This window comes from Phyllobates terribilis, unplaced genomic scaffold, assembly GCF_046119375.1.
Source record: "Phyllobates terribilis strain yellow unplaced genomic scaffold, ASM4611937v1 Scaffold_1__5_contigs__length_1240528914, whole genome shotgun sequence".
In the NCBI taxonomy this organism is placed as follows: domain Eukaryota; kingdom Metazoa; phylum Chordata; class Amphibia; order Anura; family Dendrobatidae; genus Phyllobates; species Phyllobates terribilis.
This window is the reverse complement of record NW_027362761.1, coordinates 732,603,403-732,626,725: the sequence shown is the minus strand read 5'-3', so window position 1 is coordinate 732,626,725 and position 23,323 is coordinate 732,603,403. Positions and strand designations below refer to the sequence as shown.

At 41.2% G+C, this 23,323-nt stretch overlaps 1 protein-coding gene across 5 annotated transcripts in view; it reads left to right on the top strand.

Annotated features, from left to right (window-relative positions):
* The window catches only part of CRLF1 (cytokine receptor like factor 1), a 287,036-nt gene that overhangs the window by 124,873 nt on the left and 138,840 nt on the right, over positions 1–23,323 (top strand). Inside the window, exon 1 of one of the 5 annotated variants that reach the window (XM_073655164.1) lies at positions 4,516–4,577. The exons of the other annotated variants lie outside the window; for them this stretch is intronic. Within the exon in view, the coding sequence (XP_073511265.1) occupies positions 4,526–4,577 (52 nt within the window). The 5' untranslated portion in view covers positions 4,516–4,525. Of the gene's footprint in view, positions 1–4,515; positions 4,578–23,323 lie in introns of those variants that run through there. 5 annotated transcript variants of the gene reach the window in all.

Sequence of the window (23,323 nt, the reverse complement as noted above, 5' to 3'; positions counted from 1 at the left end):
TAGCTATACGGGTGGATAGAAGACTGCGTGCTAGGGTTAATGAGAGCAAATCCTCTGCTATGTCAGTTTCTGGTTATGATAATGTGTGTACTAACAGTGGTGAACCGATGGAGATTGGATCGGTGGCACCTCGCTCTCAAGAAAAAGACCGTCGTTTTTCGGAAGGCTTGTGTTTCTATTGCGTAAAATCTGGTCATTTGATTAAAGGCTGTGAGCTTCGTATGAAGAAAGAAAAAAAAATGGTCAGTCACGCCCGTATTGCCTGTTTAAATTCCAAGGGTATATTTTTAGCTGCTTCCACGATTGCTCAGGAAAAATTGATGGAATTTCGGGTGTTTGTTGATTGCGGGTCTACACTGAATGTAATTGATGGGGGATTTGTGGAAAAACTCAATTTAAAACCTGAACCTTTATCATCCCCCATTGCTGTGGTTTCTGTGGATGGCTCCCCTTTGAAGAATATTACTCTCAAGGTCAGTGAATTTCCTCTCACTATTAATGGTGTTCACCATGAGAAATTGGATTTGGTAGTTTTGAATAACTTGCCTTCTCCAGTAATATTGGGTTTGCCCTGGTTAAAATTTCACAATCCTGTACTGGATTGGTCTACCAGTGAAATTAAATCCTGGAGCCATAAATGTTATGACAAGTGTTGTAACGGGCGTATTGCAGCTTTGGATAGGGGAGAATTGCCTGTTCCTATTCAGGATTTTTGGAGAGTTTTTTCTGAGAAAGAATCGCAGGTTTTGCCTCCCCATAGAGACTATGATTGTTCTATTGAATTTGTCCCTGGAGCGACTCTTCCTAAGAGTCGTTTATTTAACCTTACTATTCCTGAGAGGAAGGCTTTGGAGGAATACATACAGACAAGCTTGGCCGCCGGTCACATTAGGCCCTCTAAGTCTCCTGTGGCGGTTGGATTTTTTTTTGTAAAAAAAAAGGACGGCGGTTTACGTCCTTGTCTGGATTTTCGTGAGATTAACAAAATTACGGTACGCAATCCTTACCCACTGCCATTGATTCCTGATCTGTTTAACCAGTTATTGGGGGCCAAGTGGTTCTCTAAAATTGACCTTAAGGGGGCATACAATCTGTTGCGCATGAAGGAGGGTGATGAATGGAAGACTGCTTTTAACACTCCTGTGGGTCATTTTGAGAATCTGGTTATGCCTTTTGGTCTTACTAATGCTCCTGCATTTTTTCAGAATCTGATTAATGACATCCTTAGACCTTTGATCGGTAAAAATGTGGTTGTGTATTTGGATGACATTTTGATTTATTCGCCGGATCTGGAGTCTCATTGGCGGAGCGTACGTGAGGTATTACAGTTATTAATGGACAATTCGCTTTTTGCTAAGCTGGAGAAATGTGAGTTCGCGGTACAGAGAATTAGTTTTTTGGGCTACATTATCTCCAGCAAAGGTTTTGAGATGAATCCGGTCTTTCATGTCTCTCTGTTAAAAAAAGCTGTTGTGTCGGATGGTGACGCCTCTGCCTCTGTTCCTCCGGTGGTGGAGGACGGGGAATATGAAATTTCTCGCATCCTTGACTCTAGACGGTATAGAGGTAGTTTGCAGTATCTTGTGGCCTGGAAAGGTTTCGGACCCGAGGATAACTCTTGGGTGAGGTCAGATGATGTTTCCGCGTCCAGACTTATCAGAGCGTTTCACAGGAGATTTCCTGATAAGCCTGGTCCTAGGGGATCCGGAGGATCCTCTTAGAAGGGGGGGTACTGTTAGAACCTTGCTGTTAGGTTTTTTTTCCTTTGCTGGTCACATGACCTTGTTGGCCTATTTAATCCTGCTCCGCCCTTCTGGCTTTGCTGGACTTCATTGTATATCTACTTTCTAGCTAGCCTGTGCTCTGTATCTAACTCTGTTAGTCTGCTTGGTCTACGGACCTCTATGTTCTATCTATTTTGTTTGTTCGTCTGTCTGCTACTATTTCTGTTAGGAGGTGTCCCATATTCCTCCCAGTCCTTAGTACTTGTAGGGATTCCCTCCCCACATCTATAGGTCTCCGTACAGACTAGCTTAGGACTTTAGCAGGTCTGATCGCAGGATCAGGTTCCCTGTTACATCGTAGGGATTCAGCTGAGTCCTATAGTAGGGACAGATCTCCTCTCTTTCCTTAGCTTTGGTAGCAGAACATAACATTTAGTGCTCGCTCATCACTAATAAAGATTAAACAAAATTGCAAGAAAACAAAAGCATGCATAAGAATGATATAAATTTTATGTCACCTTTGATTCTTTACTTGAAAAGTAGAGGTTATAGCCAACATATGGACAACCAAACTACACATCCATGTGTGCTTGTTTAATATATAGCTCATCATCAGAAAAATTGAGCTTTTTTACTATTATAAAGATATTTTTACTTTTTTCCAACAATTTCTCATTTTTGTCCTTTCATGTTTTCCTTCACTTCTTCCAAGAGCCATGACTTTTTTTTTTCTTCGACACAGTCATATGAGGGCTTGTTTTTTGCAGTATGAATTGTACTTTTGAATGCCACCATTCAGTTTATTATGTGATGTACTGGAATGTTGGAAGTGCGGAAATTGCGAAAAAGCGCAGCTATTTTTTTTATTTTGTTTTGACATTGTTCATTATATGATAAAACGAACATAAAAAAACATATCAAGTATGTTTTTTTTATTTCCTGAAGAAGAAGTGTGTTACACTTTGAAATGTGCTGAAAAATAAAAGAAACCGCTATTTTATAATACTTCTGGCGTCCGACATTTCTTCACAAGCTTGCAGCGGGGATATGTACCACAAACTTTCCATGTTTTATTTGCTCTTCTGACAAAATCACCTGTGGATCTGCAGCAGCATTTCAACCCTGGATCAGGTAAGCAAACATCGATACAATTTTGATATTTATCAACCAGATAAGACCATATTCTTGCGCTATTTTTTCTCCTCCTCTTTTGTTTGCAATGTCGAGATGATTGTCATTCCGCGATTGTGTTGTAGGGAAGACAATAAGAACATTATGCACTTCGTTTATGTGCTGTAAATGTTGCTGTCAGAGTTTGACAGTGGCCTTTAACAGGTTAATGTTACGATTCCATGCGTGCGTCATTGTGTCTGGGATGCAGTTACTGATGTCTCAGCCGTCCAATCTGGTACACAGGTTTACTGAAGCTCAGTGTCCAGTCTGGTGCAGGGGCACGCTGAGCTGTCAGTGTTTTGATTGACAGCTCGGCCATCCAATCTGAGACTGGGAAGTGCTGGCTGTCTCCAGGTGTTCATTGTCCAGGTGATTGCCTGGCTACTTAATTGGCCTGTTAGTCCCAGACCTCTGCCAGATGTACATTCAGCTTTTGTGTGGCTTGTCTCTCTGTGCCTTATGTTCTGTGAATTCATCTTTCGCTGCCTGACCTTGAACCTCGTTCTGACCATCCATCTGTTTAACTACTTTATTCTGATCCTCTGTCTTCCTGGCATTTTGACCTCGGACTGTTACCTGACTATGCCTTTGTCTCTTACTTCTGTTTATGATGCACCCTCCTGGCTTTTGACTTCGGACTCCTTGACTATTTCGACTCACGGCTTGTCCGTGAGACTTGACTCAGTGTCACAGTTAACAGCTGCAGGTGGAGCTTTGTTCCACTCACAGTTGTTTGAGGTATAACACAGCCATCATCTGCCAGCAAAAATGAATAACACAGCCATCATCTGCCAGCAAAAATGTGGGCTTAGCTCCTTAGCCCTCATCCAAGAAGGGGATCCAACATATGACGTATCACTAAGTCAAATGTCGCAAAGGGGTTAAGGAATTCGAAAGGACAAACATTGAATCTAAAATGACACTGTGATAAAAAGTGGAGATTCCTTTTAAGATATTTTCTGGTCTGTAAATTGAGATTCATATCAGTTTTTACAAGAAAAGGACCACCATGCTTGATTTTACACTTGTGACATGCATACAATATTAGTATACATAGTAAAAGTTCAAGTTTTTTGCTTTCAAATTCTGCATTGCAATATTTACCCCGAGAGAAAAACATTGCAATCACATAGTAATAGTAATCACAGTTAACAAGTCACTTTTAAATGACAATATAGCATTTTTTACCATTAGACATGTTAGTTTATTGTTTATTTTACTTGAAACAGCTAATGTAAATTTATGTAGGTTCCCGAGCAGAAATAAGTCAGTTTTCAAGATTAAATAAGGGCATATGTATAAGAACACGGCCAAAATTTGTTACTTTTCAGACAGTTTTATGTGTACACTTCATGGTATGTTTCCATTTAATTCTGAAAATGTGCTATTTATTACCATTGCAGTATAATTCATTCTATCATTCAGCTTTGTGTAGCATGTATTAGATTAAGTAGAAGTAAATGGCAATGTGATCAGTTCAATTATAACAGTGACAGTCATTGGCTGGACTTTTGACCTCCTTGCTTTTATTCATTGGAACACACAGACACATGTAGATCATTGATCACGATCTGGACATACTTGCCAAACTCTCCTGGTCAAGTTAAAAATCAAACCATTGCTCCATTATGACAAATATAGTCTTGCAGAGCTGTTTCACTTTGGAGATTTCAGGAATAGGTAATGTTGACAGAAACCTCATAAATTCCGAACTGCAGCCAAGAAAGCACAGAGATGATATAAACTCAATTTACATGTTCAAAATATATTTTATCATGTTGTAGTGATATGCTAAAAGCATTCATTAGTGTTGAGTCCCAGTGCTGAGAACTTCACAGATTACTGAAACAAAGGGACAAGAAGGGCTTTGTTTAGTGCTGCTCTCTTATGAAGTCTCTAGACTTTCTGAGTAAAGCTGAAGGTGACCATTTGCTTTAGTGATGGTGGATATTGACATATCATAAGTTTTCATTAGTGGAGTCTGGGTGACTAAGCATGCCAATTTGAACTGTGAAAATGCTGATACTCTGCTATATTCAGTTTGTTTAGTTTATGATTCCTTAACATTTGTAAAGATTAAGGTTTAACAATCAACACCAAAGCTAGTAGAGATCATGAGATCATGAGTGAACACAAATAAATTGCAGATGTTTATTGTACTGATCACTATACTGCATGCAAGACTATTCTTCCCTGGAGGGGTATGAACTATGTGCTGGAGTCTCTGAATGGAATGTCCAAGGCAATTGTCAATTTTTGATAGTCAATTTACATGATTTTGTTGGAAAATTTTCAGTCATTTCCTTCCAGCAAAAAATTGTGTGTAATTTTCAAGCGCATCTTATGGTCTTAAGTCTAAGGCCAGTTTCACATGTCCGTATATTTCCTGTACCAGAAAAAATGGTATGGGAGATATCCATGTCCCGTGTGTCCGTGTGTGTCACATGTGTGGCAACCGTGTGCCGTCTGTGTGCCGCATCAGGATCACACGTACCGGTGCCTGGGAATCAGCAATAGAGTTAGCGCTGTTCCTAAGTGCCAGGTGCTGAACACTGCCCTTATGGTTCCCTGCCGGCACTGCAATCAGAACCAGCAGGGACAATGATGAGGGTAGAAGTCTGCTCTCGCAGTGTCCCTGTGTAAAAATAAGAATAAAATAATAAAATCCATATACTCTCCTGTCCGGAGATGTCCACCGCTGTAATCCTCTGACCGCTGACGCCGAGGAGCCTGGGAGAATGAGCCACTCCAGCAAGCGGGCTCCAGAGCTGAGCTCAGGAGCGGTGTTCTGTCACTCACTAAGCACAGCTCTGGAGTGGCTCATTCTCCCCAGCTCCTCGGTGTCAGCGGTCAGAGGATTACAGTGGGGGACGCTTAGAACAGGTGATTATAAGGATTTTATTATTTCATTCTTATTTTTACAGGTGGACACAGCGGGAGAAAACTACTACTACCCTCATCATTGTCCCTGCTGGTGTTGATCGCATCGCCGGCAGGGAACCATGATGAGGGCAGTGTTCAGTAGTCGGCGCTTAGGAACAGCGCTAACTGTAGCGCTGATTCCCAGGTACCGGTACGTGTCACACGGATGACACATGGATGTCATCCGTGTGGGACGTTTTGCGAACTGTGCATCAGCAAAAAATCGGACATGTCAGTGTATGGAGCACACAGACACACGGTCCGTGGAAACACACTGACATGTGCACAGACTGGTCTGCGTGTGTCAGTGTCTCCAGTATGGGTGGAAGCTGTCACCACACGTACTGGAAACACGGACGAGTGAAAGAACCCTTATAGTTTGTCAGCTAGATTGCTATGGAAGGAAAAATTATTAGCCCTGGGGTCTACATTACAGTGTGTACATTTTTAGGTACAAAATTATGTATTGATAAATTTGTTAGTATAGGTGATCTGTTTTTCGTATGTAGAGCTCAAAGTTAATTGCTTCCACAGCCACGGGTTTAAAGGGAACCTGACAGGTGATACATGCTGCCCAAAAGATGGGCAGCATGTATCAGCCACTAGCAGTATGATCACAGCCATATATGTTTGTCTCTGAAAAGCTGTATCTTTTCAGAGTAATGCATATTTTTAATAGTTGCCGAGGACTGAGCCGCATTATACACTAGTCGTTCAGGTGGGTTCACTTCTTATTAGCTCATGTAGGCAGAAGCTTGTCAGTCACTGTCAGTGGGTGGGGAGAAGCTGCCAGGAATCCACCTGTATAACTAGTCCACAGCACACCTTGGTCCCTGGAAGCTTCTCCCCACCTGCTAACAGTGACTGACATGCATATATAGGCAGAGGCTTGTCAGTCACTGTCAGAAGGCAGGTAGAGGCTGCCGGGGACCCGCCTGTATGACTAGTGTACAGTGCAGCTCAGTCCCTGGCAGCTATTAAAAGCATGTGTTTCACTCCAGCGTTTCAGTCAAATATACATGGCGGAGATCATACAGCCAATGACTGATAAATACTGCCCATGGTTTGGGCAGCATGTATCACCTGGCAGGTTCCCTATAATGGTAGCACTTTAAATATGGATATTAAAAACTTCTCTTTTACTTCTCCATCTGGCAGGCTCATCCTTTATTTGGGTATCTCACCTTGCCTATTGCCGCCAATTGTCTCCTGCATTCCACACTAATCATGTGTGGAGCACATGCAGGCTGTGATGCGACTTCCGGTCGCGAAGGCTGCTTTATTTCTGGTAGCCTTCTGCGCCCCCATGGAGTGCAGAGTGACTTCCAGTGGCGTTCCAGTTCCACTTCCACTTCCAGCCTCGCATCCTCGATTCTCTATCCTGGCTTGAGGTTTGCGTTCCACCGGTATACACGGGTGGGACGCATACCTGACGATGGTGCGCACGCTGCTATATGCATCTGCGGCATTTTTATACTCCACCTTACCTACACAGGTGGAATGCATGCTTATGGTTAACATGTGCCAAACAGGAAGTACTTCCCTACCAACACACCTGTACATCATCTCCTGATATAGCGCCATGCCTACATATACTGAGACAACATCTCATACAGACTACCCCTGATGAAGCTGCTTTAGGCAGCGACAAGCATTGGGTTTTCCTTCTCTGGCACAGTGCTCTGGTTTACTTGGAAAGACTTGACAGACATTTGACTCTTCATGACTTTCTTCTGTTATGTCTCATAATCATCTGGTGTCGCATCTGTATTGTACTGAATATTTGACTTCTTAAACCTGATGGATCAATAGACTTACTATTGTACTGCAATATATAGCCTGTGTCTGCAATAAGAGTATCTTTTTGGGTTATTATTAGTGATGAGCGAACGAGCTCGCCACTGCTCGGTACTCACACGAGCATCACTGTGCTCGACGAGCTCGGCGAGTATTTCCAGGTTGCTTGGGCGGGAACTCGTCCCCTCCCTGCATTTTTGGCGCTCTTTAGAGAGCCAATGAACATGCAGGGATTGCCTGCCATGCACTGTAATGCAGTAGCCATGTTGGTTGTGTGCATTACAGTGATTGGCTGGCCGCACAGCATCATTAGGTGTATATAACACGGGGAGCCTTGCTCGTCACAGTCTACTCTGGAACCAGGCAGAGTAGGGAGAGGTGCTGCTGCAACAGGGAGAGATTTGCATCTTCATAGTTAGTATAGGTATTCCACAACATATATATCTATCCAACTGAACTAACAGTCCTTCTGAGGACTAATCCAGCTGCATATATTCAGTGGTGATAGCAGGAGTTAGGCAGGCAGGCAATGTATGTGGCAGACTGCAGTGCATGATACAGCACAAGATGGTCCATTGAACGTCCTGTTAGTATAGGTATTCCACAACATATATACAGTGAAAGTATTCAGACTAGGGTTGAGCGAGTATGTTCTGTCCGAGCATGCTCGGGCCAAGCTCCGAGTATTTACAGCTGCTCGGTGATAAGGTTAAATCGCTCCCGTGTGCATGATTTGCAACTGTTTGACAGCTTTATTACATGTGAGGAATGTGTAAGAAATAGACATTCCTCACATGTAGTAAAACTGTCAAACAGTCGCAAATCATGCACACGGGAGCGATTTAACCTTATCACCGAGCAGCTATAAATACTCGGAGCTTGGCCCGAGCATACTCGGCGAAAGGGTTAATAGAACATAGCCGCTCAACACTAATTCAGACCCCTTTCAATTTTTCACTCTTTGTTTCATTGCAGCCATTTGGTAAATTCTAAAAAGTTAATTTTATATTCTCATTAAAGTACACTATGCACCCCATCTTGACTGAAAAAAAACAGAAATGTAGAAATTTTTGCAAATTTATTAAAAAAGAAAAACTGAAATATCACATGGTCATAAGTATTCAGACCGTTTGCTCAGACACTCATATTTAAGTCACATGCTGTCCATTTCCTTGTGATCCTCCTTGAGATGGTTCTACTCCTTCATTGGAATCCAGTTGTGTTTAATTAAACTGATAGGACTTGATTTGGAAAGGCACACACCTGTCTATATAAGACCTCACAGCTCACAGTGCATGTCAGACCAAATGAGAATCATGAGCTCAATGGAACTGACCAAGGAGCTCAGAGACAGAATTGTGGCAAGGCACATGCCTTTACTCGAACAACGAGTACCCGAGCATTTTAGTGCTCGCTCATAACTAGTTATTATACCTTATATTCTTGATATCTTGTATGTATTTACTACATTTTTAGATGCTTTTAACCCCTCTTTTTTGAGTTGTTTTCTTTTTTTTGGAATAATTAATTTGTTTAATAAAAATTTTGATATTTTTGCAAAAATATGGGTGTGCACATTTTCTATTTTCCTGTGTCTTTTTTCTCCCATATTCCTAGTGTTAATTCCGCAGGATATTTGTAGCACCCCACTATATGATTTAGCTGTGCCAATAATGTCCTTATTCCTAGCACTTTAAATATGCATATATTAAATAGTTACTGCCAATTCAATAAACTTATCTCTTTTGATAGCCAATGCACTAAATAGCAAATTGGAAGTCACATTATTGACAACAGATATTGTCTTATTCCTTTAAAAATCTCCCAATGTTCTGGCTGCTAGGTGTTTCCCTCATATTTAACATGCTGTCAGCTATCAATTGTTAGGCTTGATCCATCTCTAGTAATAGAAGAGCAGAGACAGATCACAGGAAGTAGGGGCGAGCTATGCATCTGCTAGCTCTTTTATGCACAGCTTATATACAGTTCATATCCTCGATCTCTGCACTGTCCACAACCTTTACCCACCCACATAGTAATTAGTAAAATTCCTGTCCTCCACCTCTGCAAGTTAACTTTGCTGCACTATCATAATCAACTTTTCACCTTTGCTTACTTCCCCATATCTACAGTGCTGGCCAAAAGTATTGGCACCCCTGCAATTCTGTCAGATAATATTCAGTTTCTTCCTGAAAATGATTGCAATCACAAATTCTTTGGTATTATTCTCTTCATTTAATTTGTCTTCAATGAAAAAAACACAAAAAGAATTGTCCTAAAGCCAAATTGGATATAATTCCACACCAAACCTAAAAAAGGGGGTGGACAAAAGTATTGGCACCCTTTGAAAAATCATGTGATGCTTCTCTAATTCGTGTAATTAACAGCACCTGTAACTTACCTGTTGCACCTAACAGGTGTTGGCAATAACTAAATCACACTTGTAGCCAGTTAACATGGATTAAAGTTGACTCAACCTCTGTCCTGTGTCCTTGTGTGTACCACATTGAGCATGGAGAAAAGAAAGAAGACCAAAGAACTGTCTGAGGACTTGAGAAACCAAATTGTGAGGAAGCATGAGCAATCTCAAGGCTACAAGTCCATCTCCAAAGACCTGAATGTTCATGTGTCTTCCGTGCGCAGTGTCATCAAGAAGTTTAAAGCCCATGGCACTGTGGCTAACCTCCCTAGATGTGGACGGAAAAAAAAATTGACGAGAGATTTCAACGCAAGATTGTGCGGATTGTGGATAAAGAACCTCGACTAACATCCAAACAAGTTCAAGCTGCCCTGCAGTCCGAGGGTACAACAGTGTCAACCCGTACTATCCGTCGACGTCTGAATGAAAAGGGACTGTATGGTAGGATACCCAGGAAGACCCCACTTCTTACCCCGAGACATAAAAAAGCCAGGCTGGAATTTGCCAAAACTTACCAGAGAAAGCTTAAAACGTTTTGGAAGAATGTTCTCTGGTCAGATGAGACAAAAGTAGAGCTTTTTGGGAAAAAGCATCAACATAGAGTGTACAGGAAAAAAAAAGAGGCATTCAAAGAAAAGAACACGGTCCCTACAGTCAAACATGGCGGAGGTTCCCTGATGTTTTGGGGTTGCTTTGCTGCCTCTGGCACTGGACTGCTTGACCGTGTGCATAGCATTATGAAGTCTGAAGACTACCAACAAATTTTGCAGCATAATGTAGGGCCCAGTGTGAGAAAGCTGGGTCTCCCTCAGAGGACATGAGTCTTCCAGCAGGACAATGACCCAAAACACACTTCCAAAAGCACTATAACATGGTTTTAGAGAAAGCACTGGAGACTTCTAAGGTGGCCAGCAATGAGTCCAGACCTAAATCCCATAGAACACCTGTGGAGAGATCTCAAAATGGCATTTTGGAGAATGCACCCTTCAAATATCAGGGACCTGGAGCAGTTTGCCAAAGAAGAATGGTCTTCAATTCCAGCAGAGCATTGTAAGAAACTCATTGATGGTTACCGGAAGCGGTTGTTCGCAGTTATTTTGGCTAAAGGTTGTGCAACCAAGTATTAGGCTGAGGGTGCCAATACTTTTGTCCGGCCCTTTTTTGGAGTTTTGTGTGAAATGATCAATGATTTGATTTTTGCTTCATTCTCTTTTGTGTTTTTTCCTTGCAAGCAAATTAAATGAAGATAATAAGACCAAAGAATTTGTGATTGCAATCATTTTTAGGAAGAAACTGAGTATTATCTGACAGAATTGCAGGGGTGCCAATTCTTTTGGCCAGCACTGTAGGTTAGCTACGTTTAGTAGCGGCTAATACAAGATTTCACTGCCTGTAGCAACTACTCTGTTTAACCCCTTCACAATGCGGCCAATTTCCGTTTTTGAGTTTTCATTTTTTTCTCCCCTTCTTCCAGAGCCATAACTTTTAAATTTTTCCGTCCAGATACTGTACACATAAGAGGGCTTGTCTTTTGCAGGGCGAGTTGTACTTTTGAAAGACGCCATTTATTTTACTACATAGTGTACTGGAAAACGGGGCAAAAATTCCAAGCGGGGAGAAATTTTGAAAAAAACGCAATTCTGACATTGTTTTTTGAGAATTGTTTTTACAGTGTACATTTTGTGGTAAAAATAACCTTTTAGTATGATTTTGCTCATCAGTATGGTTATGGCAATATGACATGTCCAGTGTAGTTATTATTTTAGTTGTGAAAAAAATAGAAGTTTGCAAAAAAAAATTTTTGCAGTTCGCCATTTTCAGTGATCTGTAATGTTTTCATTTTTCAGTCAATAGAGCTTTGTGAGGGCTTGTTTTTTGCAGAGTGGGGTGATGTTTTTTTATTGATACAATTTTTAGATAGATATGACATTTTGATAACTTGTTACAGGATTTTTTATGGTATTGGCAACCAAAAAACCAAAAGCGTTCTTGTATTTTTTCCGCTAACAGCGTTTATAGATCGGGTTAATTATTTTTGTATTTTGATACATCAGACTTTTCTGAATGTGGCAATACCACATATATGTGTATCTATTTATTTTTTATTATATTTATTTTTCATATTTTTGAAAATAATTTTTACTTTTCACTGTTCTTAATAGTCCCCTTAGGGGGACTTTAACCTGCGATTGTCTGATTGCTTGTGCTATATACAGCAATGCCACAGCATTGCCATATATAGTAAAAATTACAGTCTCGTTTTAAACCCGGTCACAGGTTTTGAAAGGAGCTCCGTAATCACAAGCATGTAGGTCTTCAACAGATTCCTTTTTGTCATAGCAACCCCATCAGAGACCCACGATCATATCATGGGTGCGCAAGTGGAAGCATGGAATGACGCGCCCCCATGCTGGTGCATGTTAAATACCAAACTCAAGTGTAAAGCTCTGACAGAGCCATTTAACAGGTTAACAATTTAAGGCAGAGCTCTGCTCCACCTGCGATTGGTAGAGAGAGGTCCTGGCTGTAACACACAGCCATGACCTGCTAGGCATGAGGCGACCTCACCCCATGAGAGAAGATGTACATACAAAGATTGAAGTGTACCTGAATAGGATCAAACTAGGGATACAAACCTTAATTATTCACGTTGTTTTCTCTCCTCTCTCACTATGCTGCCAGCAACATCTCTTCACCATAGTATGTTCCCACAATGAGTTTTTGATGTTGCAGAAGATGGAGAACTTCATTTCTCCATCTTCTCCATCTTCTCCATTGTCTGCATCCATGAATATCAGACTGAACTTGGATGACATCTAAGTACAGTCCAATGTTTTACAAGCACCAATAGTCTTGTATTGGTGAGTACTATCCAATTATTGGAAGCATCCACAGCATGCTGCGATTTTTGTCTGATGCCAAATCAGCATAGCAAAAAATTAGCAGATCTGCACTGCCCCATAATATAACATTGGTCTGAGTACTATCGGATAAAACATCGGATAGCTCTCGTCCGAGTTATACACTTGTATGAGAAAGCCCTGAGAAATCCCAATTATAATGCATCAAATTGTGATGTTTTGAAAAAAAAAAATCATGTTGTCTGATACTAGCAAAGCCTGAGATGAACATCTCCTAAAAATAAGGTTTAAGGGTATTATGTTTTTTTTTTTTTTTATGGCTATAAGCTAGCATTTGGAAAAAATGGTAAAATAAAGTGTCCGTTTGTTGACAGGCTGCAGGGGTGAATTCTGCAACCAATCACTGAGCTCAGCAGAAATGCTAATGTTGATGCCTGAGCTGCTGAGTCCAATGATTAGCTGCAGTTGTCATTTGCCGAAGTTGTCATATCCATGCTACTGTTGGTCAACATAACTGGACCTGCAGAGGATGGGTAACTTTGTTTTTATTCTTTTTCTCTAATGCAAACCCATGGACATAAAAAAAATAATAACAGGAAAACATCAAGTCTGTGACTCTGATAAGGTGTAAGGGATGATTAGATATGCAACTTCTTGTCTTATCACTTTAAGTATAAATAAAGCACAAACTCTCTGATCTACAGTGCTATGCACCAGTTTTAGCAGAAGTGGAAAAAAATGCTGAAAAGTAAAAATACAAAAATAAGTGTTAATAGTTTATTTTTATCAATTAGCAAAATGCAAAGTGAATGAACAAAAGAGAAACCTAAATCAAATCAATATTTTATTTGGATCATCCTTTGTCTTCAAAGCAGAATGAATTCTTCTAGGCACACGTGCACACAGTTTTTGGAGGAACTCAGCAGTGAGGTTGTTTAAAACAGAACAAACAATCAGAAGTCTCCCAATGGTACTGCATGATGGATAAGTACCTGCCTGCATTTCTCAGCATTGAGGACATCATTAACCTTTATCAAAACCGCAACTCTATTTATTGAAATGTAGTCCACATCTTGTATGGAAAATTGACCATGCTTCATTGATGCCTACAGTCACTCATTATTGTGTCACACTCCAGCCCTTCGTAGAACAAATTGCCTTCTATTACAGCCAAAGATTTCTATTTTGACTCATCGGGCCAGAGCATCTGCTGTCATTTTTCTGCGCTACAGTTCTTATGTTTTCATACATAGTTGAGCTACTTGGCCATGCCAAAGGTGTGGTTTTTGACCATAAGACTTCCATGAAGAGAAGTAAGCATGATATTAGTGATGATCGGACACTAAAATGCTTGGGTGCTCGGTACTCAAATCGAGCAGGTTGGACGCTCAGATGGACTCGACTCGAGTAACAAGTATAATGGAAGTTAATAAGAAACTCAAGCATTTTTCCGGAAGACCCTAACAGGAGGACTGGGGAGGCAAGAAAATCGCTGAAGTGGTTGGAAACAGTGCTCAAATTGAATGAGAACAGCATGGAGAAGACGCCTGGATGCATCTCTGACTCCCAGGTCACTGCTGGGAACAATGTTGTCAGAGTACTACTTCACTTTTACAGACTGACAATAAAACATACAAAAAATGTATTTTACAGGAAAAAATGTTAGGAAATTATAAGGACTTGCAAAAGTACTTGTATATAAGGCAACAATAAAAAGAGGAAAAAAAAACACATCTTCCACCCCTTAATGGCTGGGCTATTTCTCACCATATTTCCCCATCGCCATGGCTTCAGTAGATGACATAGTAGAAGGGGAAATAAAACTACACTCACGAGTAGTTTTAACTAACTTATCTGGGCATGTGGTATGCGTGACATTTCTCCGCAAGGAGAAATATTACCCCTAGATACCGGTCTGATGCCTCTCATCCAGCCAAACCAGAACTCACCCCGAAACACAGTGTCTGTAAACTGAGCTTTTGGTCTTGGCTTTTTATCCTAAGTCATGATGTAAGGCTCGTTAACCCCTTAAGCCCCGGAGCATTTTCCGTTTTTGCATTTTCGTTTTTGCTCCCCTTGTTCCAAGAGCCATAGCGTTTTTATTTTTTGGTCAATATGGCCATGTGAGGGCTTATTTTTTGCGGGACGAGTTGTACTTTTCAACGCCATTACTAGTTTTACCATATCCTGTACGGGAAAACGGGAAAAAAATTCCAAGTGCGGTAAAATTGCAAAAAAAGTGCAATACCACAGTTGTTTTTTATTTATTTTTTTACCACGTTCACTGAATGCTAAAACTGACCTGCCTTTCTTATTTTACAGGTCATTATGAGTTCATAGACACCAAACATGTATAGGTTCTTTTATATTTAAGTGGTGAAAAAAAATTCCAAAATTTGGTAAAAAATAAAATAAAAAAATAGCGCCATTTTCTAAGACCCGAAGCATCTCCATTTTTCGTGATCTGGGGCTGGTTGATGGCTTATTTTTTGCGCACTGGGCAAACGTTTTTATTGATAACATTTGGGGTAGATCCGATGTTTTGATCGCCCGTTATTGCATTATATTGCAATTTTGCGGCGACCAGAAAACGTAATTCTGGCGTTTAGAATTTTTTTCTCGTTACGCCGTCTACCGATCGGATTAATTCTTTTTTTATATTAATAGATCGGGCGATTCTGAACGCGGCGATACCAAATATGTGTATGTGGGTTTTTTTTTATATATTTTATTTTGAATGGGGCGAAAGGGGGGTGATTTAAATTTTTATATTTTTTTATTTTTTTTTATATTTTTAAAAACTTTTTTTTTTTACTTTTTGCATACTTCTATAGTCTCCATAGGAGACTAGAAGCAGCAACTATCCGATCGCCTCTGCTACATACAGGGGACGAGCAGGTCCCCTGCATGCAGCAGAAATGGTCCTGTGCTATGAGCGCCGGCCACTAGGTGGCGCTCATAGCGACAAGATCATGACAACCACAGGCGTCTGCTGCAGACCCTGGGTTGTCATGCACGCCCATCGGCGACCCGCGATCACGTGACGGGGTCGCCGGTGGGCGGGGCTTATGACGCGCTACCCGGAAGCGCGCGTTAAATGCTGCTGTCGGAGATTGACAGCGGCATTTAACATGTTAACAGCCGCGGGTGGATCGCGATTCCACCCGCGGCTGTTGCGGGCACATGTCAGCTGTAAGAATCAGCTGACATGTGCTCCGTTCAGTGAGGGCTCTGCGCAGCAGCCCTCACTGAACGGGCAGTACGCAAATATGCATACTAAAACGTCCCCGGTAAGTAAGGTCACTATTGACTTTCAGGATTGCTACTTCCTGTAGGTGGCACTAGAGTTCTAGCCCTCTTCCTCTCTGATGAGACAATTTGCATATTTCCCAGAGGAGCATTGCGGCTTTAAAAGTCTCCTCATCTGACGTACTTAACACGTCACTCTCCGCAAGGAGAAATATTACCCCTAGATACTGACATGGTCAGACACATCCTGTTTAATTTTAAGCAGGAGGGACTCTGAAACTCACAAAACCTATGCAGAGCTGCTGAAAATTAGAAGGAGGGACTGTAAAACACGTAGAGGAGTGCTCAGAAAACATTTTTTCTCATTTTTAAGTAGTGGGACTCCTAGACTGGTAAAGTCTATGCACCAAGTGCAAGAGCTGAAAAACCTTTACCCTGTGGGGTATATATATATATATATATATATATATATATATATATATATATATATATACAGTATATGTATGTAAGAAAATTGTAAAGGTAGGCCACATACATATCCCTACACTGAATGCAGATAACAATATTTTTACTAGAGAAAGGACAGTATGTAGCCTTGAAAAAGACTTTTGCTTTAATGGTGCAGCAACGGTATACAAGTACTGCAAAGCAATTAAACACTGCCTATATACCTGCTCTAATTTAAGCTCTCCCTCCTCAGCTTTCCCTGAACTGCTTCTAGAGGAGAGTGTGCTGAGCATTGCATCACCAGGTCTTATACAGTGAAGGAAATAATTATTTGATCCCATTCTGTTTTTGTAAGTTTGCCCACTGACAAAGACATGAACAGTCTATAATTTTAAGGGTAGGTTAACTTTAACATTGAGCGATAGAATATCCCAAAAAATCAAGAAAATCACATTGTATAAATTACATAATTTTTTTGCATTTTGCAGTGCGAAATAAGTTTTTGATCCCCTACAAATCATTCTGAGTTCTGGCTCCTACTGACCAGTTAGATGCTCCTAATCAGCTCGTTACCTGCATTAAAGACAGTTGTCTTACATAGTCACCTGTATAAAAGACTCTTGTCCACAGACTCAATTAATCAGTCAGACTCTAACCTCTACAACATGGGCAAGACCAAAGAGCTTTCTAAGGATGTCAGGGACAAGATCATAGACCTGCACAAAGCTGGAATGGGCTACAAAATTATAAGTAAGACGCTGGGTGAGAAGGAGACAACTGTTGGTGCAATAGTAAGAAAATGAAAGAAATACAAAATGATTGTCAATCGACATCGATCTGGGGCACCATGCAAAATCTCACCTCGTGGGGTATCCTTGATCATGAGGAAGGTGAGAGATCAGCCTAAAACTACACAGGGGGAACTTGTAAATGATCTCAAGGCAGCTGGGACCACAGTCACCAAGAAAACCATTGGTAACACATTACGCCTTAAAGGTTTAAAATCCTGCAGTGCCCGCAAGCTTCCCCTGCAAGGTCCCCCTGCTCAAGAAGGCACATGTGAATGCCCGTCTGAAGTTTGCCAATGAACACTTGGATGATTCTGTGAGTTATTGGAAGAAGGTGCTGTGGTCAGATGAGACAAAAATTGAGCTCTTTGGCATTAACTCAACTCGCCGTGTTTGGAGGAAGACAAATGCTGCCTATTACCCAAAGTACACCATCCCCACTGTCTAGCATGGAGGTGGAAACATTATGTTTTGGGGGTGTTTCTCTCTTAAGGGCACAGGATTACTTCACCGCATCAATGGGAGAATGGATGGAGCCATGTACCGTAAAATCCTGAGTGACAACCTCCTTCCCTCCACCAGGACATTAAAAATGAGTCGTGGCTGGGTCTTCCAGCAAGACAATGACCCAAAACATACAGCCAAGGCAACAAAGGAGTGGCTCAAAAGAAGCACATTAAGGTCATGGAGTGGCCTAGCCAGTCTACAGACCTTAATTGCATAGAAAACTTATGTTGGGAGTTGAAGCTCTGAGTTGCCTAGCGACAGCCTCAAAATCTGAATGATTTAGAGATGATCTGCAAAGAGGAGTGGAACAAAATTCCTCCTGACATGTGCGCAACCCTCATCATCAACTACAAAAAACATCTGACTGCTGTTCTTGCCAACACGAGTTTGGCCACCAAGTATTAAGTGTTGTTTGCCAGAAGAATCAAATACTTATTTCTCACTGCAAAATGCAAATAAATTTATCTAATTTATACAATGTGATTTTCTTGATTTTTTTGGGATATTCTATGTCTCAATGTTAAAATTAATCTACCCTTAAAATTATAGACTGTTCATGTATTTCTTTGTCAGTGGGCAAACTTACAAAAACAGCAAGGGATCAAATAATGATTTCCTCCTTCACTGTATAAGACCCGCTGAAGCGATGCGGCCGGACATTCACAGTAATGCCAGTAGCCAACATCGATACAGCATTAACGTGTATGGCAGGCAATCGTAGCATGTTTATTGGCTGTCTCACAGCCACAAAACATGCAGGGTAGACACTCGAGCATGGCGCTTGAGCACACGCAATACACGATCGAGTAATGACTGTACCCGAGCACCCCAATGCTCGACCAAGTATCGCGCAGTGAGGAGCACACTTGCTCATCACTACATGATATGTCTTTCATCTACTGCACTAAGTTTCATTGACCAACCACAGCCTTTATGGTCCTCGATGTTGCCCATTCATTGGTGTTTATTGTCTCCAAATTTATTTTGTAGCAGGACAATGACCCCAAGCATACAGCCAATGTCATTAACCCTTTTCCGATGTGATACGTAATAGTATGCACCATGTCAGCACCCCCTGTTCAGCTCGGGCTCCGGCGCTGAGCCCGCACTGAACCGGGCACATGTCAGCTGATTTATACAGCTGACATGTACCCGCAACAGCCGCAGGTGGAATCGCGATCCACCCAAGGCTGTTAACCAGTTAAATGCCGGTGTCAATCTCTGACAGCGGCATCTAACTCACGCTTCCGGGAATCACGTCCTAGGCCCCGCCCATCGTGACACCGTCACGTGATCTCGGGTCACCGATGCGTGGGCATGACGCAGCAGACCCCTGTGGTTGTCATGTCTCGCTTGCTATGAGCGCTACCCGGTGGTCGGCGCTCATAGCAAGTGAGCATTTCTACTACATAGAGGCGATCTGCTCATCGCCTCTATGTAGCAGAGGCGATCAGACTGCTGCTGCTTCTAGTCTCCTATGAAGACTATTGAAGCATGCAAAAAGTGTAAAAAATGTTTTTACAAATATTAAAAAAATTTAAAATATAAAAGTTTAGATCACCCCCCTTTTGCCCCATTCAAAATAAAATAATAAAAAATAAACCCCACATACACATATTTGGTATCACCGTGTTCAGAATCGCCCGATCTATCAATATAAAAAAATAATTAATCCGATCAGTAAACGGCGTAACGAGAAAAAAATTCTAAACGCCAGAATTACGTTTTTTTGGTCGCCGCAACATTGCAATAATGGTGCCATTTTTTTTTTAGCAAACTTTGGAATTTTTTTTCACCACTTAAGTAAAAAAGAACCTATACATGCTTGGTGTCTATGAACTCATAATGACCTCGAGAATAATAACGGCAGTTTTAGCATTCAGTGAACGTGGTAAAAAAACAAAACAAAAAACAACGCACTTGGAATTTTTTCCCGTTTTCCAGTACACAATATGGTAAAACCAGTGATGTCGTTTAAAAGTAAAACTCGTCCCACAAAAAATAAGCCCTCACATGGCCATATTGAACAAAAAATATAAAAGTTCTGGCTCTTGAAAGAAGGGGAGCAAAAAGCAAAAACACAAAAATGGAAAATGCTCCAGTCATTAAGGGGTTAAGAACTATCTTCAGCTTAAAGAAGAACAAGGGGCTCTGGAAGTGATGATATGGAACCCTCATCTCAAAGCACTGGTAGACGTACCATTGGTGCAACCTGTGCAGCTGCATAGAGGAAAGGGGGACCACTCCCGCCTCCAAAGCAAGTTGAGTTGTGAATTCAGATGTGCGACTGGACTGCAAAGGGCCCATTTACTCTTCTTGCAAAGAGGCCTTATTTTGTCTGTGTCTGCCACTTCCTCAATGTTATCGATTTTGTGAGATTAGATGAAGAGGTAAAAGGATTTTCAGAAGAACTGTGGTTATTTCTCCAAGATGTTTGAAATAGCCTCCCTCCTTCTTCCTTTAAATAGTGTATGCAAATATACCTAGATTAATTTTTGCTTTGATGCTGTTTTGAAGGCAAAGAGTGGTCACCCCAAGTACTGATTTAATTTGGGTATCTCTGTTTTTCGTTCACTTTGCATTTTGCTACTGTTAACACTTCTATTAGGAAGCATTTTTTCCGTCAGTCACCTAACAGTTTTACACAGTACTGTACATGTTTCCCAAATTAAAAATACTACATATATTGCCTAATAGGTAAGGTTCTCTTGAAACGTATCCTTGGCTGCTAGTTGCTTAGCTCCATAAAAGCAGACCTGTGATGTATGACTACAGTTTAGCTACAGTGTCTAATGGATGTCTGAGACTCCCTCTTCACCCCACCGTCTTGGTTCAAGCTGTTGGACTTTCCCTCCACCTGCCAATTTGTTTTTTCTTATTGAAGGCTATTTAAAACCACCAGTCTGTGGCAAGTTTACTAGACAGTGCATAGAGAGGGCAGACTTATTCCAATGTAGTCTACAAAAATACCAGAAAAAGCTGATTATTTGCTTATTGCCACATGTATACTGAGGGGAATGAACTTTAGTAAGTGAAGCCCTGTTGGTCACTTTAGCTCGTGAGACAATTGAAAAGCAAAAAGTGTGCTGAGAGATATTGAAGAAAATGAGAAACGAACTGAATCCCTAAAGATAGGACGTTTTTTTAGAGACAATAGAATCTTGTACTTGAAATTACTTAGAGATGACATGTGACAACACAGGTGATGAATAAATGAATAAATAAAAACTATTTCAATAACCAGAATTATAGTGGTCGTTTTCTTGCTGAAGGATCAGAATTTATCTGCCTATTAGCCAGACATCTAATATTAGAATGCTTTCACCCATCAACATACTGATGAGCAAGAGAATACTGCATAAATTGCATGGTAATTATTACAAGTTTTACAGTACTACTGAGAATGCGAAAAGTCCAAAAACTAAGCTTAACAGTTATACAATTTGATGCATTAGTCAATGCGGAATGATTGTTTTCTTCGGCTGCCCATCTGACAGACTGTCAGGCTTAATTATACATAGATAACAAAACTAATTGCTCGCAAATTGAGACAATTATCCTGAAGGCAGGGGAGTTGAAAATGTCTTATTTTTCAAGTGGACTGTCAGTATGATATGTTAAAAGATACCAGCAGTAGACAGACTAGAGGAAATGTTGCCTGGCTTGGTTGCAGTACATATTAGAGAGGGGTCTACATTATTTTTTGCCCCTAAATGCTGTGCGATTAGGAGTCTCATGCTGAACTCTTAAATCACATATTGATGAACACTGTAAGGATGAGGATGTGTTAATAATAATACATTTTGAAGTGAAAGGTGAGAAATTATTATATACAGCATACTTTCTGAACCTGAAATACAGGAAAGGGGGTCAAATACTATGTAAGGCTATGTGCTCACGATGCAGAAATGCTCCGGATTTTTTCCTGAGCGTTTCTGCATCTCCATCGCAGAAAAAACGCATGCGAATTGTACATGCGGATTGTACATGCGTTTTTCCTGCCAGGGACAAGCGGAAGTGAAGCATTCTTCACATGCATTTCCGCATGCGGGTTGTCAAGCGCTTTCCAAGTGATTTTAGCATCACTTGGAAAGTGCTTGTCAACTTGGTCACATTATATAAATCCATGCAACCGGCATGAATTTATATAGTCTGACCGTAAAAGAATGGTAAAAAATAAAAAAAATAAATATATACTTACCTTCTGATGGCCCCCGGAGTCTTTATTCGATCCGTCCTGGCTTGCCGGCAGCTCGCGGTGCACTGAAGGACCTGCCGTCACATGACTAAATGATGTCAGCGCAGGACCTTCAGTCCACCGCGAGCTGCCCGCAAGCAAAGACAAGCACACCAGGGGCCATCAGAAGATAAGAATAATATTTACTTTTTATTTTATTCTTTTTTTTTACAGTTTTCTATGGTACCCAGGTCCGGAGGAGAGTCTCCTCTTCTCCAAACCCGGGTACCATCCGCACATTGAAACGCATGGATTCCGCATGTACAGATGCAGTGATGCATAATCCATGAGTTCTAATGCAAGTCAATGGCGGCAAAAACACAGCGCTTCTGCAAAATAATTGGTAGTGCTGCGTTTTTTTCCACAATGATAATCCGCAGCGGAAATTTCCACAGCATGTGCATAGCACATGCGGATTATCATTGGGGAACATGGCAGGCCTTCTACCAAGCGTTTTTTAAGCGTTTCTGCAGCGGAATTGCCACTGCGGAAACACTTAAAAAACGCATCGTGGGCCACAGCCTAATGCACTGTGGCAGTTATCATTTTATGCTAAACTACTTCCCTAACCTCACCCAGTCATTTATTTGCACTCACACAGAAATATTGGTCCTACTGCAGCCCATTAGTGTTCCCACACAATACAGTAGCACTTTCTTGGTCCTCCACAGTGCGCACCCCACACACTGCATGAGGTACCTCCCCACACACACAGTATGACGCCTCCACTGGTCATTTTCCCCCACACAGTTTGATGCCCTCGCAGTACATTACCTCAGACCAGACACCGTATAATTCCCTAGCAGTACCTTCCCCTACACACAGTATGATGCTTCCACAGGACATTTTCCCCTACACAGCTTTATGCCCTCACATTACATTACCTCAGACCAGTCGCAGTATAATGTCCCCAGCAGTACATTCCCCTACTCACAGTATGATGACCCCACAGTCACCCTCAAACAGTGTGATGTCCCCATATGCCTGAATTTACTTTGAATATTGGTTTGGTAATATCCAACATCAATTTTTTTGCCATGTTACTTTGTATCAAATATACTACAGGGGCTTTGGCTAAGAGTCCTGGAATTAACCCTCTTGACCTGCTGTTGTATGTAGGTGCCTTTTCAGTCTTTGTTTTTTTTTCAGAATGTATTATCAGAAAATAGCAAAGTATTATAACTTTACATCTAATACAT